Source organism: Pundamilia nyererei, unplaced genomic scaffold (assembly GCF_000239375.1).
Source record: "Pundamilia nyererei isolate P.nyererei 1_Seehausen unplaced genomic scaffold, PunNye1.0 scaffold00214, whole genome shotgun sequence".
Lineage (NCBI taxonomy): Eukaryota > Metazoa > Chordata > Actinopteri > Cichliformes > Cichlidae > Pundamilia > Pundamilia nyererei.
The window spans coordinates 455,576-473,805 of NW_005187615.1; the positions used below are offsets into that span (position 1 = coordinate 455,576).

The 18,230-nt window shown below is 41.0% G+C and overlaps 1 protein-coding gene across 12 annotated transcripts in view; it reads left to right on the top strand.

Annotated features, from left to right (window-relative positions):
- The window catches only part of robo2 (roundabout, axon guidance receptor, homolog 2 (Drosophila)), a 258,827-nt gene that overhangs the window by 194,152 nt on the left and 46,445 nt on the right, over nt 1–18,230 (top strand). For all 12 annotated transcript variants that reach the window (XM_005748124.1, XM_005748122.2, XM_005748121.2 and 9 more), the window contains 4 exons: nt 4,584–4,741; nt 5,041–5,161; nt 5,623–5,761; nt 17,197–17,333. In XM_005748124.1, the coding sequence (XP_005748181.1) occupies nt 4,584–4,741; nt 5,041–5,161; nt 5,623–5,761; nt 17,197–17,333 (555 nt within the window). The remainder of the gene's footprint in view (nt 1–4,583; nt 4,742–5,040; nt 5,162–5,622; nt 5,762–17,196; nt 17,334–18,230) is intronic.

The following is an 18,230-nucleotide window of genomic DNA, read 5'->3' on the forward strand; positions in this document are numbered from 1 at the left end:
ATCAGAGGTCGAAGCTCCATATGAGGCATGAGTGTGATGGAATGCGCTCTCTTCATTTACATTCAGCCCCATCTATTTAGTCCCTTTGTACTCCTCACCACCTCTTCAGTTTGACCTTGATCAGGCATCCTCTCGTTATCCCCTGTTGTTTTCTGTTATGTTCATTCTTTTTTTCTCACCAGGGCACAGGAGCACTGTCTCTTTTATTCCCTCTGAGGCTCTATTAAAGATCCACATTTCATACGGTATCCCCCCAACTATAATATCACTGGCAGCCATATGAGTCTCTTTACTTTCACTATTTTCCATATTCCGCGAATCTTATCTGCGAAAGTGTCAGTGTTATTTACAATCCCTTAGCGCAGGATTTGCAGATAGGGAGAATGGTGGTGATCATATCAGACTTGGCCATGGTCCGTGGAGGATGACTGGGTGTGAATGTATACGGCTTCATCTGCAGAACCTCATCTGCAGTCAGTGCAAAGAGAGAACACTGACAAGTCAGTGAAAGTGAGTGTAGGGGGCAAGATGCAATTCATTGGACAACACTGGGATTGGAAAAAATGATTAACAGAGAACGCAGCAGAGTGACCCCTGATGATGGAGAGAATAAGGCAGACAGAGAGATGGATATTATTTGTGCTAATGATGAGAGTCTCTATCAAGCTCTCAAAGGAGGCACAGCCTTGGGCATGGCCAGACAGTCATATTTTCGCAGCTGTTTCTGTGGTCTGACCTGCAGCCCCTCAGTGGAGGGATATAGGGGATATGTGCGAACCTGCTGTTTGCCTGCCTGCTGAGGGGGTAATTTCTGCATCTGGATGAGGGGCAAAGGTTAGCTCTGGCCAGTGGGAGGGCAAATGAGCGAGTCAAACCTGGAGTATATCTCCTTTCAGTGTGGTATAATATAGTGTGGCATTATCCTTCTCCTGCCTTCAGCATCAACAGCAATACAAAACATCAGTGACAGTACATACAGTAGGTTTGCTTTGTCAAGTGAGATATATATTGTCTATCTTCTCTAAGGGTGGGATTGAAAGTGGTGGCATTGTAAAAGCACTCTACCAGATGAACCGCAAAAACCACTCAAATGAAATGATATTATAGCTTGGAGCTACCTCTCTACAGCTCTCCTAGTTTGTGTGTGCATGGTTTATTTTCTAATCAGAGTGTGGGTGCCGGGGTGTGGCCCCAGGCTTCTAACTGTTGTAATCTCACTGTGCGTTTCTGAGCCCCTGACCCAAGAGAATATCTATGAAAGCACGGAGGGTCTGTTCTACCATTAACGGGGAGGGAAGAGTAATAACAAGCACACAAACATACAAAAATATTCATATTTGCAGTATCACAAAGAGATATGAAAGCCGGCGGCTTTTAAGACTGCTTCACAGTTTGTCAGGGTTGGTGTGTAGTTGTTTGTGTATGTGGGGAGCATCTATCAAGGTGATGTGAATGTCAGAAATAGGTCTCAGACGTCTGTGGTGTTGTGGCAGTGAGCACAACCTTTGTGAACCAAACCGAGGTGCGCTCCTGTAGGTGAATGTTTGTCGGCACTTATCTCGGTATGCAGGCTGGACGCTTCAGTCAAGGCTCCCCACTAATCTTTCTGACAAGCAGTGTCACCCTCCAGTGACTAATATCTTAGGTGGAAGAAGAGGGGGCACTGCACAAAATATTTCCCCTCATGCTGTCCTTGCCCTGCCACCCCTGTGCTACGATGCTCGTTGTGTGAGCTGTCATCTATCTGCGTCCAGCTGATTTTTGTGTGCTGAGTCTATCTTAGCTAAAAACACGCCTGCATATAGACCTTTCTAATGGTTGCTGGCATCGTCCTCTCCTGCCAATGTAGCACAGTCTGGCTTACAAAGTAGCTGTGTGGGTGTCTCCTTTGTGTTTTTGTGTTGGCAAAGACCTCCACTCTCAACCCGTTGGCTGTTTTACAGCACAAGTTGCAACCTGACTCCCTCCCCTTTAAGTTGGAGGTGTTGAAACCGTGCCAGCCGAAAGAGCTGCAAATTTGCCATGCTTTGCCCCCTGCCTGATGCTCTTTCATTCAAATCAACCCACTCCTCTGATATTTAGGAAATAAATAAATAAATAACACACGAGCGGGAAAGGCATATTAATATTTTTCAGACATGGGTTCTTTTTAGCCCGCAGCCAGATCGACAGATGTAGCACTAGTCAACAGAGGGAAGGGAATGTAAAAATATATAAATATTAATAAGCAAGTAAGCGAGCGAGCAGACTTTGTGGCTTCCTGGTACTTCATGGGAGGTGAGGTTTTTCGGCTGAAGAAGAGCTGAATGTTTCAGGGGAAGAGAAAGGTAATTACTTCACGTCTGTTGGCTGATTCAGGCCTGAATGCCTACAGGGCCTCAGAGTTGGAGCAAAAGTTCAGCTTCTGACGGATACATACAGACCCACCAGTCGATGTTAAGGTACTAATATAAAATCATTCCCTCACAGTAGCAAGCATTGTTCCACCCATTGCATTGCCTCTGGGCAAATGAAGCCATGGTAGAGTTACAGGCTGAAATTGTAATAAAGAAGGGCAAATGTTAAACGGAGAGGATGAAAATCTGAGCTGTAGGTGTTTTTTAACTGTAGGCTGATGACCTTGATGACTGCAGTTAGGATTAGATAGTTTACCAAAGTGTATTTGGGTTGGCCCATCCTCTCATTTACTTAGTAAATGTGTCTGGTGAGTATTTTCTTGGTATCAGCAAGCCCCGAACCTGCACACAAAGCATAATCCTCTCGCCAGTGACATGTCTGTTTATTTGCTCCTAGCTGTTTGTAACCTAATGTTTATCCTGCCTGCAACAAGTGCGTGTGTGTATATCTGTTGTTCTTTGTTTGCTGGAGTGTGTGACTACTCTGTTTTTATTTATTTATTTTCCCATTTCTATTCATCGCATATTTATTTAGATTGCAGTGCAGCGATGCATTTACTGTGACGTACTGTGCCGTATTAGATTCGATTAGATAGCGTGGCACAAGCACCGTAATGATGCACCTAATGCGTGTTTCTTTTGTCACTGTTCTGTTTCAAAGGAAATTGATTCTGACAAAATCCCATGGGTGCTATCAGCAATGAATGGAAAGGAGCAATTAAATCCAATGTGATCTTGAAAACAACAGCCTATGTATGGTCCAAACCAGACTATGATTTTAAACAGCGGGGCATCTGTTTGTAATGCAAATACAGAGAGCCCATTGGTGGTGGCTGTTCTAGCCACACTGGTTAGGGGGACCGGCACACTGGAGCTTGCTAATTACCTTAGCTTTTTAGATTAGAGGTCAGCCCTGCATAAGAGAGAGAAAATCTCTATCTCTGCCTACTCTGTATTCTCTCTTATTACCCCTGTGTAAAGGTTTCATTTGAATTCATGTCACACTAAAGTCCCACTCTATACCCCTGTGCATCCCCAGGATAATTGGGTTGAAAGCTTCCTCTATTCCTCCACTCTCCTTCCCCTTGGTCTAAATAAATAAATAAGAAGACAATAGCTTTGTGGCTTTCTGTAGATAGGGTAAGAAAAGTGAATGAAGAGATGAGAGAAGCCTGGAGTGCAGGGACCAGTTATCCCCTCTTATAATCCTGGCGCTCCCTGCCATTGTCCCTTGTGCCACATGGAATTTACATAAGGACCTGTGGTGCTGCCCTTAATTCAGCCCTCCTGAAGTATCTTCAAATATCTCCCAACAAGCTCAGTGCTTTCATCAGCAAGCTTAGTCAGTCATCAGAGGGATCGTGTCCCTGACCGCTGCACTGATAGTTACACTGCTGATACCAAACTTCCTAAAGTGCTACTCCAATTTATTAGATTTATTAAAGCCTGAATAGGGAAAAAATAGTTTCATTTCACACATCAGGGAAGCCCCAGCTATTTTTTGAGTACATTAGGTCTATGTTATTTTCATTCATTCATACGGTAGGTGTGTGTTCTGAATACATCAGTGACTCAGGGTTTAATTTCTCACAGTTAGTTTGGCATGATTGTGCTTTCATGTTTGTACTTCGGTGCTTCTTGGTGTGTTTCACTGTGACAGCGACTCCCCTTGTTTGTTAATGAGCTGCTGTTGTGTGTTTCGCTGAACACTTTAGAGGGGGAGAGGCTATCCCCGCTATGGCGGGCCTACCTGAGGGTGATTAGATGCAAGGCCACAGTTGTTCAATGGACCACCCACTGTTTTTGTGTGTTAGCACATATGTGGCTGTGTGTAAGAGTACATGCCGAAGTGAAGCGCTGTTGCACCCCTGTGAGCTCTCACAAGTGAGTGACACCAGGCTTTAGGGCATTCTGACTCTGTTTGTTCTGCTCCCTCCACAGGGACCTCCATTAGCTCCAATTAGCTTTCACTTGTGCTCTCCCAGTCAGATGAAGCTGTGCATCCCATTTAAATAGCCTAGATAACCAATGCATACACTCACACTATGTTGTGCAATTAACATAATACGCAGAAAGGCAGTTTCAGAATGGTAAGCTGGATTTCATTCAGGCAAATGAAAAATCCAGCCAAACCGTATCTACTAACACTGTACTCTTACTCAACTGGCTGCTCTTTTTTCCCCTCAGTGCTGAGAGATGACTTTCGACAAAACCCTACGGATGTAGTGGTGGCAGCAGGAGAGCCAGCAATCCTTGAGTGTGTCCCTCCCAGAGGGCATCCTGAACCCACCATCTACTGGAAGAAGGACAAAATTCGAATTGACGATAAGGATGACAGGATCACTGTGAGTATCGTAGCTATTTCTTTTAATAACGGGACAAAATAAGAAGAACTATTATCAGTGTCTACCGTGAATGTTGCTAGTAGTGTCTGGGAACACAGGAAAGAGCTTTTGCTTCTGGAAATGTCTGCCACTGAGCACAGTTGGCTGGGCATTCATGTGTTTGAAGCCAGTGAGGGGGAAAAATGCTGCTTTTGTGTTGTCCAATGATTTGACAAGGACAGAATTCAGATGTGTAAAATGTACAAGCTTTTAATTTATGAGTTTTTTAATCTATTTATTTATTCATTTTATTTTTTTAGATTCGAGGAGGGAAACTAATGATCTCCAACACAAGAAAGAGTGATGCAGGCATGTACATCTGTGTGGGCACCAACATGGTCGGCGAAAGGGACAGCGAGACAGCACAAGTCACTGTATTTGGTAAGGCCTCCTGAAATTTATCTTCTCAGTTATTTGGTAGAGTGACATCCATCCATGTTACTGTATACTCCTGAAAAGAAATACATTGAAGCCAAGTTTTCTCAAAGCTTAATAACAGTGTTTCTTTTGCTACACTCTCCCATCTGAGTTGCATGCAATCTGGTGCACATTTTTGTGTTGCTCATTAAACTGTCATGAGGTTATAAAGAGCCAGAGTGAACGGTAATAAATAGGTTAGTTCAATAAACGCCAGTTCTTATATTTCCAATAAAGTTACAGGTCCATTTAGTGCACTATTGCTGTATATTTGTGCCTCACGGAGGAACAGAAATATCAGATAATGAACAAAATATGAGTAATTAGAGGGATAATTATATAGGAACTGGGCAATGTGAGAAATAAAGCAAAGCCAAATCCTAACATAATGAAATTGTGCTTTTTTTTTTGTGCCCATGCTGCAGAGAGACCAACCTTCCTCCGGAGGCCAATCAACCAGGTGGTCCTGGAAGAGGAAACGGTAGAGTTCCGCTGCCAGGTGCAAGGAGACCCCCAACCCAATGTACGCTGGAGGAAAGATGACATTGATGTTCCTCGTGGGAGGTATGTACTTTTACCGGAATATTCTCCAAATGGCAGCGCTTTAAGTAATGAGATGAATATAAGCAAGCAGTTTAAATTGCATGTGTGTGTGTGTCTGTCTGTCTAAATGCCAGCTTATGTGTTAAGTTCTAATGTGACAGACTGCACTTGCTGCAAAGGCACTAGTGTCAGTCTAAGTGATTGTTTCAAACTAATGATAACTCACACTGCCAGCTCTCACCTGGTGTGGCTGCCAGGGAGCAATAAATACCCCTATTAGGCTGTACACAATGCACATTAACCATTCTGAGGAAAAAAAAACATTCTACCTGTCGATGCCAAAAAAGTCAGGCAGTGTCTCATGTCATGGACGAGGTCTGCATGAAGACAAACAGATACGGAGCTAAACAATTAAATCTGACTGACAGGTAAGTGGGCACGGGAGGCTGAAATGTAGACATTTAGAGAAGCAGAAAAAAAATCTGCCAGGTTGTGTAACAGACAGGTAGAAACCGATAGAATGACAGGAGATACAAAGAGACAGAGTATAGCAGCTGACGTGACCCTCAAGTGTCTATGTACAGGTGCAGCTGTTCAGGGGAATTCTTGGCATAGACACCAGAAACCTGGAAGATAATCATTACCTCCTATACACGTTTAACCCCGTTCAGTTTGTGTATCATCACAGACATGATGCACACGTTTACTCACACTTGCAGAAATAGAAACCAATGTAAGGAAAAAGCAATAAAAGTCTACAATTTGGAGAGAAACTCTAGCACCACTGCCAACTTTAGGCTATCTGACTTCCTGTAAAAAGCCACTGACGATATAGTGATACTGTTCGTTCTGGGTCCTGCGTGTTGGCCTGTTTCTTCCCATGAGTCACTTGACTTACAGTCAAAAGCAGTGTCATTGTTAGAAGTGGACTTCAAAGAAACCGGTATACTGTCCCCAGCCAGCAGGCAAGTCACACACTGCTTGGATCACCTCATAACACGTACACACAGTGGACCTGTCTTCTCTCAAGGCTAGCTGCAGAGCTGAGCGTAGGCGGGTTGTTTGTGTCTGATAAGGATTTGGTTCACTGGGCAGTGGGACATGAGCTCTGTGCCAAAGCAAACACATAAAAGTATTTCACTCATGTCTTTGATAGGGAGTTGGCTCTGGAAATGAGTTCATTTTGTACACTAATTAACAGATTTATAACGGAGTAGGATGAGTGTCATGTGCCTGCGTCCTTGCTAACTGTTCCATCCCTTTGAAGTTTGGCCTTATTTGGATACGATGCACATGAAAAAGATAATGCCAAAATTAATAAGAGATAAATATTGCAGTGTTACTAATTACAATATGTGAACGGTTGTTTTTTCTTGCTATATTTAATTCTCCCAGTTTTGCTTTGAAGCAGAAAAACAACCGTGAAGACAGACGATATTTTAATTCTGACATTTTCTTCTGCCTTTGTTGCCTGCCAAAAAGAAGACTGCATTGTATATTGTTAAGTGACGATCTGTTCCTGCTTTCTCTGCTGCTTATCTTCACTTAATAAACATCAAACAGAACTCCTTTTATTCTAATTAACAGAAGAGTGGTTAACATTCTCACTCAGGACTAGTGCCTAGTTTGCCTTTGGGCCACTCCAGCTGTATCGGTATGGGTTTCCATCACAGGAATGTAGATGACTAAGGATCAAGTAGTTCTATATGCAGTGGGAAGTGGTCTTTGATTGCTCTTTAACCGAAAAGGTTACAGTGTCCTTATTATTATGATAAGCTGTAGAAAGAGGGAGACTTAGCAAGGCCCGTCCTCTTTACCATTAAATTGTTTTAACTTTGCTGGTCCCTTTATGTACCTGCATCTCTATGTGGATGTCTCTGTGTGCTACTTTTATACTGGGAAGAAGGGAAATGGAGCTTCAGCTGAGTAAACAGGTTGTTAATATGCTCAGTGGCTCCAGCAGCCTCCCAGGCAGCCACACACACACACACACACACACACACATTGGCACATAGACATAAAGCATGCCAGGATGGCGCTGGCTTCGGTCTCTCTGTGGGATAGAAAAGAAGATAGAGACAGAATGGTTTCAATTAGAGGACAAAGACAAATGTGATGCTCGTTTACCACTGTTTGGGTATTTTACTGTGTTTGCAATAGAAAAATAAATAATTAATCACCAAACAGCTACATCTACTCTGGGATACTAGTCAACAGCCCTTGATAGTGCAGTGTAATGAAATAGGTCAACTTTTCTGTTGTCGTGTCATTATACAGTATGATACTGAAACCCTTGCAATCTCCAAGTGAAACCTTTTAATTTACAGTCTGGCATATGTCAGAGGAAATAGCCTGAAACTGTAAATTTAAAGGTCAGAGGACAACAGCTGCAGTATAATGATAAAGAATCCAGATATTCCTTTTTCTTTTAACATTTACACTGAGTCTTGATCTTATTCTAAGTAAGATGAGAATTAGGTACATTTATACACTTGCTATCTTTGGACTATTTTTTATTTTTTTCCCGGAAAGTCCAGCTCAGATAGAACTGATATTCCTGATGAACACACAGTTGCACCAATCCTTCTCTGCTGAATCCCAGAGAACCATGATCTGTAAGATGATAGAGTTAAATACATTACATGTGTTTACCACACATTAAATTACTTATAGGATGGTCACTTTATCCAAACAAAAAGACCAAAACAATAAGCTATAGCTAAAATGAGATCAGCCCATCTTTCTCTAGTTATGTTTTTCCTTTTGTTCTTTATCATCTGGGCTCCCAGATAGGAGTGGATTTTGCTGTCAGGTCAGAAAAAAAGAAACACTTCCACTTCCTCTATTGTTACACAGAAATTCAAACAGTGTGCTGAACTAATTAAACTAAATTTCAAGGTCTCTCTTAGGACAAGACCTAAATTATGAGCAAACCATTAGGTTTGCTGAAAAACAGTGGATAATGGGGACTTTAATTATTACCAGCATAGGCGAAGAAAATTCACTTAGATGTGCTCCAGGTGGGATTAAAACCACTGACCAGTACATGTAATATTACAATTATCCAACTTCCTCTTTTTAAATGTGTTTCAAATTGAACTTTTTTTTTCTTTTCGTCAACACAAAGCATTTAAGATTCAGCTCAGATGGAAAAGCAGCATGTCCTCTCCAGGAAAAACCTCTTGCAGATGTCTTCAAGCAGCTGGATTTCTGCGCCTAAAATCCACACAGTAGTAGAGTCACCCATAATTTGTCAGAACTGACATAATTCTTATACATTTGTTTACGCTTAAGCAGTTCTTTCCAATTATAAAAATGTCTTGATGTGGATTAAATTAGTATCAGATTAATGTCCATCAGTTGGACGTTGTGGAGGAATCGTGCCAAAAGCACACAATAGCTTCTCCCACATCAGAGAGCCTGGAAATGAGTGCTGGCGAGCTTCATTTTTCAAAACAGAAAGGATTCTATTCTAGCGCAGTCTATGAACCCCAGTGAAAAGACTTGGGCAGTGTGTATTATCTCCCGCTGCCTACTAGCAAAGTGTGTGGCCCATGTCTTTCCCTCCTTCGGTATAGCTCTCGCTCTTCATTTGCTTTGGAACCTTGTACCCTCTCCTGTGCCTTATCAGAGCCCCTTTGGTCCTGCAATCCATCTGTATTCAAGGCACCTTTCCCTGTTGACCTCCACAGCACAGCCCCTGCAACATTCAGCAGAAAAGCCTTTCTTTCTGACTCAATTCCTTCGTGGTGTGTTCATGTGTGGGGGTTCGTGTATGATAGAGATGTGTGGGTCATTCTTTTTGAGAGAGCTGTTAAAGCTAGTGTGACAGGAGTGCCTGTGTTATGCTGACCACCCAATTTCAGTGATTTCTCACCTCTGCAACTCAGCAGAATGAAAAGATGACAAGCTATGGTTCCTGTCTCCATTACTTGCCTTGATATATAAGTGGATACATCTAGTATTTATGAGTGGGTCTGTAAGGGGGTGGGTGAATGAAATATTATTCATTTGTTCAGGTGTATTTTCTTTAGGATTTCTTAACAGTAACTGTGTCACCAACTAAGCAAGCTAAATAGATAACTGACTAATAGTTTGTAACAAGAATATGACATTGTTATGCATTATTAAGAACATCTACTGGTAAGCGACCATAAATATGCCATCATATATCAAAAAAGGCTTCCAGGCATTGGTTAGCAAGGTCCAGTTTTATGTTTTTTCCATTAAAGCCATAGTGCCTGCTTTAAATAAAGCTTGAACTGCTTGCTAAGGCAATGGGGAGAAGAACTATTCGAAAAAACATAATAATGGTAAAAGGGTAATTTTTTCCCCACTAAACTGCCAACCTAATCATAAATTTTGGAATCTTGCTTAACCGTTGTGTGATTAAAGTTGGACACAGTGATGAATGTTAGTTGGACTGTTGTGAAGGCCCTTATCCTGCTAACACAAGAGGTGTGCCAGGGACCAAGGATTGGAGCTCTGGCTCAGGGCCTTAGTGAAGCAAGATGAGAAGCAATAGTGGTTAATTGATTCCCTCTTATGGGTGACGAGGCTTGGACAGGTATACTCCGGTTGCTTTGATCAGCATGAGGTAAAGTAGCAGTCAGATGGTGTAAAACTGGATCAGACTGTCAGAGCGAAATGGAGCAGAGAGGAGACTGTGTGTTAGAGCAGTGAGGCCAGAGAGCAAGCTGGAATTAGTCCTTTACTGTTTCTGGAGTCTGACTCATGTGCTTAGAGTTGGCACACAACCCCTCTCCCTCCTCACAGTTCCATTCACATGCACTCGCAGAGGCGAGGCAGATAAGATCCTCTCCTGTTGAATCATTTTGTAGACACACTCATCCAGTCATACATACAACCAAGATAAGATTCTCTTAATGTGAGTGAATTGGCACAAGACTGAGGGTCGAACATGGGTGACTGTGTTCGTGACAGACAGTTTAAAGGCAAATCCTCTAAGATGATCTGGAGGATTTTTGAGCCGTAATCCTTTTAAATTATGTCCAGTAAAGTTGTCATCTCTGTGCTGCTTTCTACATTCAGCATTCAACACATCAAGTTGACAACTGAAAAATGCCGCTTTGTTTCGCCATTTGCTTACATTCCTATCACTCCTCATCTCCCTTCACGAGTGAATGACTCTACATATGGGAGGATATGTGTTTGATGATTGTATACACCATTCTCTGTGTGTGTGTCTTCGTATTTCTTCCATCTCTGGTTTAAAAAAAATGGACTCCAGCAGGGTGAACTTGGCTCTCCTATCCTTTCCACAGCACTTCTTCATGTGCAATTACATTCCTCCTCTAATAGAGAACAGAACTCTCCCCAAGTTCAGTCACAATAAAGAGCTACTGTTCCCTCGCTGTGCGTACGTACGTGTGCGAGTATGTGTGTTGGGGTGTGTGTGTGGCAACAACTGCCTCTTATCCGTGAGTATTTCCACTCATCTTGTCATTAAGGTTAATATCATATGGGAAGTTGATTACAGATTGATTGTACTCATGTTCCTCTAATAAGTCATGGACGGGCCTAAGGTCCTGTTTTGAGAGTCTGACAGAGATGGGACCAAGAACAATAAGAATGTTGTCCAATATGTGCATACCTGGGTTGTCCACAAGGCAAGGGCTCAGTCAAGACTGTGGGAACCTCTCTAAGCACTTTAGCTGTTACAGTAGCGTCTTTATGGCTGATTACATTGTCTGTAGTATTCATCAGTGCTCTTAAAACAGTATATAAGATGAAAAGTGTAAAATCTAGCCGAAGGCATATATAATGTACTTTAGACTTTAAAAGATCACATAATTAGTCAAATTAAATAATTTGCTAAAGTCTAACGATGACTGCTGGGTAAGACCTCAGTCATACTAGTGCAAAAATAGGAGGGCAGCCTCAATGTGACCAGGGAAAACTGGTGGTTGATGAATGATTGCGTTTCATTTTTTGGCTTTCAGGGATTTTGATTATTGAAGTGACCAGCTTGCAACCAACAATTTTCATTGGTCCATCACTGTCTGACTTCAGTCCCTCTCAAACAAACTAGTGAAGGTTTCCAAATGATCACCATCAAATTCATAAATGCAGACACATTGCCAACATGTTGTAATCACTCTGAGTAAGTTGGAGTCAGTCTAGACCAATGAGCAAAACTCATCTGCGCTATCAACTAATGAAATGAAACAAACCCAATTTGCTAAGGTTTGTGGTGGGCAATTTACTGTAAATTGCACTAAATTTAATACAGAAAAGCATATCTTATTTTGCACACGATATGTGAGAGGGGGAGATGTTATCAGAATGAGTGTGTAATTGACACCACTAGAAAGCTCAAAACTGTGAGCCCAGTGCCAAAACTTTGGCTTTACCCTGATGCTCTTTACTTAGTGCTCACTTTGAGTGTTTAGAGAGAAGCTCCACATATTCCTGCTTCACAATGAGATTGGGATATTGTTGAAACAGAGAAGAACTGAACTGTACTTATTGGAGCATCTGAAATGCATACAGTACATACAAATGCATGTCTTCCTTTTTGTGTTTCAGGCTTTTAGTCACATTTGTAAATTTCTAAATTGGTACACAATGAAAACACATCTGAAAGCCTTTTATGAGCAGTTCACATAGAGAAACATTCATGTTTCTGTGTTATTCCATTTAATGTGTTAGTGTGTTAGATTAATGTCTGAATGTAACAGTATGTTAGGGTTAGGGTTTGTTAAATGATATATTTCCAGACTCATGCTTTCCACTTCAGACCTGGCAATCAAGACCAACAAGACAAACGGTAAACCATGCCAGCATTATAGTCCCCATCTACTTTGCACTCTTTGGGAAGCTCTACCACTTAACTGTAATATACAACATAAAATAATGTCAAAATACAACAGCACAAAATGCTGTCGGATTAAAGAATTATTATGACACTACAGTAGATTCCTGAAGAAAAAACAAATTTGCTCTGACAAGAGATTTCTTATTTATTTTTTGCTTTACTGCAGAGCATCGTCTGCAGCGTATCACCTTTATTATTATTATTATTGGGTTTTTTTAACACAGCTATAATTTTCCACATAGATAACTAAGGTTCATCTAGTAAATTAATGTTAATTCTGTAACATACAGCATCAGTGATGCAGTGAATAATCTCACATTAACATTGATGTTTTCACTCAAGAGTGTGTGTCTTCCTCTCTATTAACCCATCACAGCAGCTGTAACATCAGTTGAAAAACAACAAACCGTGTGCGTAACATTTCTTTTGAAAAGCCTTTGTACCTGCAGGATATGTGACACCAGTGATGGTACGCAACTCCAGGTCATTTTCTCAAAATGCAGAAAAACCAAAGCAGTTTGTGTATTTGGGGACATGGCACAGTAGCGGTAATTTCATTAACACATAGACAGCTTATTATCTGCCAGTAAAAAATATTTTGTGTTCTTCTACACGTGCATGCCAGCTGTTATACATAGATTCCAGGTTTATATAGTTTGTGATAAAGCAGCTCTGGATAAATCCTGTTCTCCACCTGATTCTCGGTTCTCAGGACTACAACTAGTTCCCTATAATTTTTAACAGAAGAGTTCCCCCTTATGTAATAGACATATTTCTTTGTCTTCAGCCTACTCTTATTTATCATTTATCAGCAAATTTGTGCTGCTCTTGTTAGAATGATGGTCAGTAATGAAATTAATTAAATGGTAAATGGTAAATGGCCTGTATTTGTATAGCGCTTTTCTAGTCCCTAAGGACCCCAAAGCGCTTTACACAACCTGTCATCCACCCATTCACACACACATTCACACACTGGTGATGGCAAGCTACAATGTAGCCACAGCCACCCTGGGGCGCACTGACAGAGGCGAGGCTGCCGGACACTGGCGCCACCGGGCCCTCTGACCACCACCAGTAGGCAACGGGTGAAGTGTCTTGCCCAAGGACACAAGCCGGGGCTCGAACCGGCAACCTTCCGATTACAAGGCGAACTCCCAACTCTTGAGCCACGCATTACCTGCATCTGTTTGTTTCTAAATTTATACATCTGCCCAATTTAGATCTGGCCCAGTCTGTGTGGATTCTGCCAGGTCTAGTAGTAGCACGCTGGTACAGCGCTACACGTTTGACGTAGATGCCAACATTTTTGCAACAGTCTGCAACAGATTTGAGTTTCCTCACAGTTAATCATAGTATTATCAGAAACAGATTGTATTTAAATGCCAGCTTGACCCTGTTCAGTCAAAAACTGATAGCAGACTTACTTTGTCTTATTGCCGTTTTATCACATTCTTGATGCACCAATGTGAGTGTGAAGAAACGAACTCATACAGGTGTCGGACCTGGACCCTTCATTCAAAGTGACCATTTAAAAAGCAAGAAGATTGTAAGTTGATTCACACTGTCACAATAATTTTAGTTGCGCAGTGGTCTCTAAACACTATTTCTGTAGTGTAGCTGTAGCCGAACAAATAGAAACTGTAGCTCTGAGTGTGACAACACAGAGAAAAGGGACAGATTTACCATTAACTACTGAACGCTTTTGAATGTGCTAGATAATTATTAGTTATATACTAAGTAACCACTGTTGTGCCACAGACATATATGTATACAACTCCCGTACTTTAGAGATGTGCCTTTGGATCCTATAGTTAAATCTATAATGAATGTATTTTTTTAAACTCATATGAAAAAGTCCTACAAATAGCTGAAAGCAACAAACACAATGCCAGTTGCTTTTAATGTTTTCTCAAATCTATGTTCATTATTGGTGAGTCCTTCTGTGCTGACAAAACCTTTCAGAAACGATTGAGACTGGTCTGGCCAGTGTTAAAATGTGAGAAACAAGGTGAAAGCGCATGTCGTGCAAGAAGTTTGAGAGCCAGCCTCGGTTGAGAGTCGTTTTGCGTAGCTTGATTGAAAACGGTGGAAACTATGTGTTATTCACTTGCTCACCTCTCCTTTTGTTCAGGAGTCGTGTTGTTTTGCATAAGCCCTAACTTGTCCCACCACTCTTTCACCTTTTCTTCCAAGTAAGGAAATCACGTTGATCCTTACCATCCGGAGGGAAGGTACTGGAGGATGCTTTCTTTATTAGCTTGTTTGTTTTTCATCTGACAGCAAGCTTGCCACAGAATGTGCTGCCTCATTCCTCTGGATGCCACGCACTCGGTTTCAACAATAAATGCTTTATGCACATCCCCCACTCTTACCTGAACTGTACATCACTTCTCTCTAGAACAAAGCAGTCAGTCATGACTCAGTCAAATAATCATTATGGCTCCTTAAATACATGTGTGGAGGGGTGGAACAGGCATAGTTGAGGAATTTACTTCAATAAAGCTGCCATTGAATGCTTGCTGAGGAAATGTCATAACAGCAGGTAAAAAAAAAAATAGACATGGATAGACAGGATAGATTAGTTTTGCAGCTGCCAGTGGAAAACAGCCATCAGTGCACCTGATGGTTGAGCAGAGAGGTGTTTTCCACTCTCAGGGAAATGGACCATATCATACTCTTACCTTAGTTGCAAAGTACTACTGTTAAACACTGTTTGTCCTAACTTCAATTGTGGTATCCAGAGTAAATGTTATCCTCTTTTTTTATAAAAAAACAAACACACTTAAAAGTATAATTTCATTTTTTATTGACGATCAAAAGCCAAACTCAAAACTTTACACCTTTAACTAGTATCATCTGTAAAGCCAAAGCCTTATATGGTGTATTTCTCTGTGTTGTAAAGTTCTATTGTTATCAAAAAACCATTAAAAACACATAAAACAGTCAAACTGTTGGACTGGGTAGTATTTTTCTTCATTACAGAGAACATGACCAGTGTAGTTTGTTCAGAAACAACTCTGCTTTGGCATTTTCAATCTCTGTAGGGTTTGCTCTGTTAGGCAGACATTGCAGTTCTTTATGTGTTTTTAATAGTTGTTGGAGTGCAAGTGTGGAGCTTTATAGCACATGGGCATGTGCTATAATAAAAGAGTAATATGATGTCAGGCTTTTTCTTTAAAGCTCCTGTGTGGATTTGAAAAAGTCTGAAAATCTTTTGCAGACTTTGCAGACTTCGACAATGATCCCTCTTCGACAGTGGTGTTGACTTGGTTGGATGTTATGAAATTGTATTTTTTAACTCTTGAAATAATTATTTCATGGTGTGCTGTGAGTTATATTATATGACAGCTAAAACTCTTTCAGGCCCTCATTCATTCTTTTTAAGAAATTACCAGATGTTGCTGATTTGCTCACTTGTAGTAGTTGCTGTCTCTCTCATTTATTATTATTCTTTTTTTTCAGCCTAATGATGCCCTCCCTTACTGGCACAGACATTTATATGTGCCTCATACTCAAATTGACAGTGAAAAGCTATTAAATAACAATTCAACACATTGAATCAACTTCACATATTATGTCTGCTTCATTTGTCATGAAATAACAAGGGAACAGGCCTCACCTGACCACAAATCTGCTTGTCAGTTAATTGTCCAGTTAATGCAGATTTTTTTTTGTAAAGCCTGTTTAATTAAAGCTGGAAGTCTGCACTTTAACCAGATACTGGATGTTTAATCCGTTTAATTTGAAGTCCACTGTGGCAGTATACAGAGGCAAAAATACAAAAATTGTGACTTTGTCCAACAAATTATTGAACTAACTGCACTGCATCAGTTCTACCAATATTATTGTTTTCTACATGCTAATCTTTTAAAATATCTGTAATCACATTCTTGTCTAATGCAGATCTAACATTAATCTTTTGAACTGATGCCTGTTTTTGGCCTCTGTGAGTGACAGACTGTGGACAGGGAAGGACTGTCAGCCTGACAGGCCACCATCACACAGCACTACCACCCCTCAACTAACATACTACTTACACACTGCCAGAACAGGCACCCTCTTCAATTACAGACTGCAAAAACAAACCATACCAGCATTGCCGGCTTGTCAACTACCATATAATTCACAAAGGTCTGCAGACACACATCAACACAAATATTTGACTACCACAATGAAATTGGAAACAACCTTTCCCTGCTACACTTGATATATTGATTCAGTCAGTTAACATGTCTTACACTAAGAAAGTGTAGTGTCGATAAAAATCATATGGGGCTGAGACACACACACACACACACACACACACATGTATATATACACACAGTTATTGAAAAACAGCTCATGAATATTGCACAGGTTTTGAGCATTTCCAATTGAATGAATACGTCTCTGTGTATTGCCTGTCATTGTTGAATAATTGATCCTGCTCCTTGCGATCTCCATTTGTCAAAACGACCAGTTTTGCTTCCCTGTACCACTCCAAGAGGGGAAAATCTTTAACATCTATTGTCATACAGTTCTAAAAAGAGTTTTACTTGGTTAATGCTTCTTTTTCATAGCATTTGAATTAAATGATGATAAGGCAACTTGAATATTAGTGTTATGTTTTTGTTAACAGGTATGAGATCAAGTATGACAAGGAGGACTATGTGCTGAGAGTGAAGAAGGCTTCCATTAATGACGAGGGCACATTCACCTGTGTCGCAGAAAACCGTGTGGGCAAGCTGGAGGCCTCCGCCACCCTCACAGTCAGAGGTATGAAACAGATATATATCAATTCAAACAATTAAATCAATCAGTTAAAAACACACAGAGAAACTGTTGAGCGTATTGTTCTTATTCTTCTTATATACAAAGATGAAGTTTTGGATTGATAATTCACTCGTTACTGTCCCCATTACACAAGTGGAAATGCAGAATGCTGAGTACTATAGCCAAGAGAGATGTAGGCAGTCCATGAATCTGTTTAATTATTTACATTTCCAAGTGCAGCGTCGACACACTCTGCCACCCTCCCCCTGTTGTGGTGGCCTGCAAGCCACACTGCCCTCCATGCTGTAACCACCCAGTCAGCAAAGCCATTTCACAGATTACTGGTGCACACCACACCTGGGGTTTGCAAGGTTAATAAAATCATTCTAACCATTTTTTTTTCTATTTTCACCACTCTTCTTCCCATTAAAGTCGAGTGCTTAACGTCTCTGTGGAGCGCTTTACAGCGACACAGAGGACCAGAGGAGGTAAAACAAGGTCTTGGTTGACTACTTGTTTATGAATCCAGATTCGTGAGAGCACCACCTAAGTTTTTTTGTTTACTTCACCATGAGTACCCATACAGCAAGGCAGAGGAAACATTGGGAACAACTACCAACAACTACTTCTCTGTGACACTTTCAGAAGACTCATCCTTTGGATATAACCTACATGCCTGACTTTTTTTTTTGGTTCTTTTTCCTCCTCTTTCCTTTTTTTGGGTTCTGTTCATCAGCATTTATGGCAAACACATCTTTGCCTCGCTACTACAAACATACACCACCCATAGAATTGTAGATTTCATTATTGCAGAGAAGGTCCAGCAGTGTATTTGTCCCTGAGGAGCAATAATGACTGCCCACACTGAAATTTGAATGCAATTTAAGACTTTTGACTACC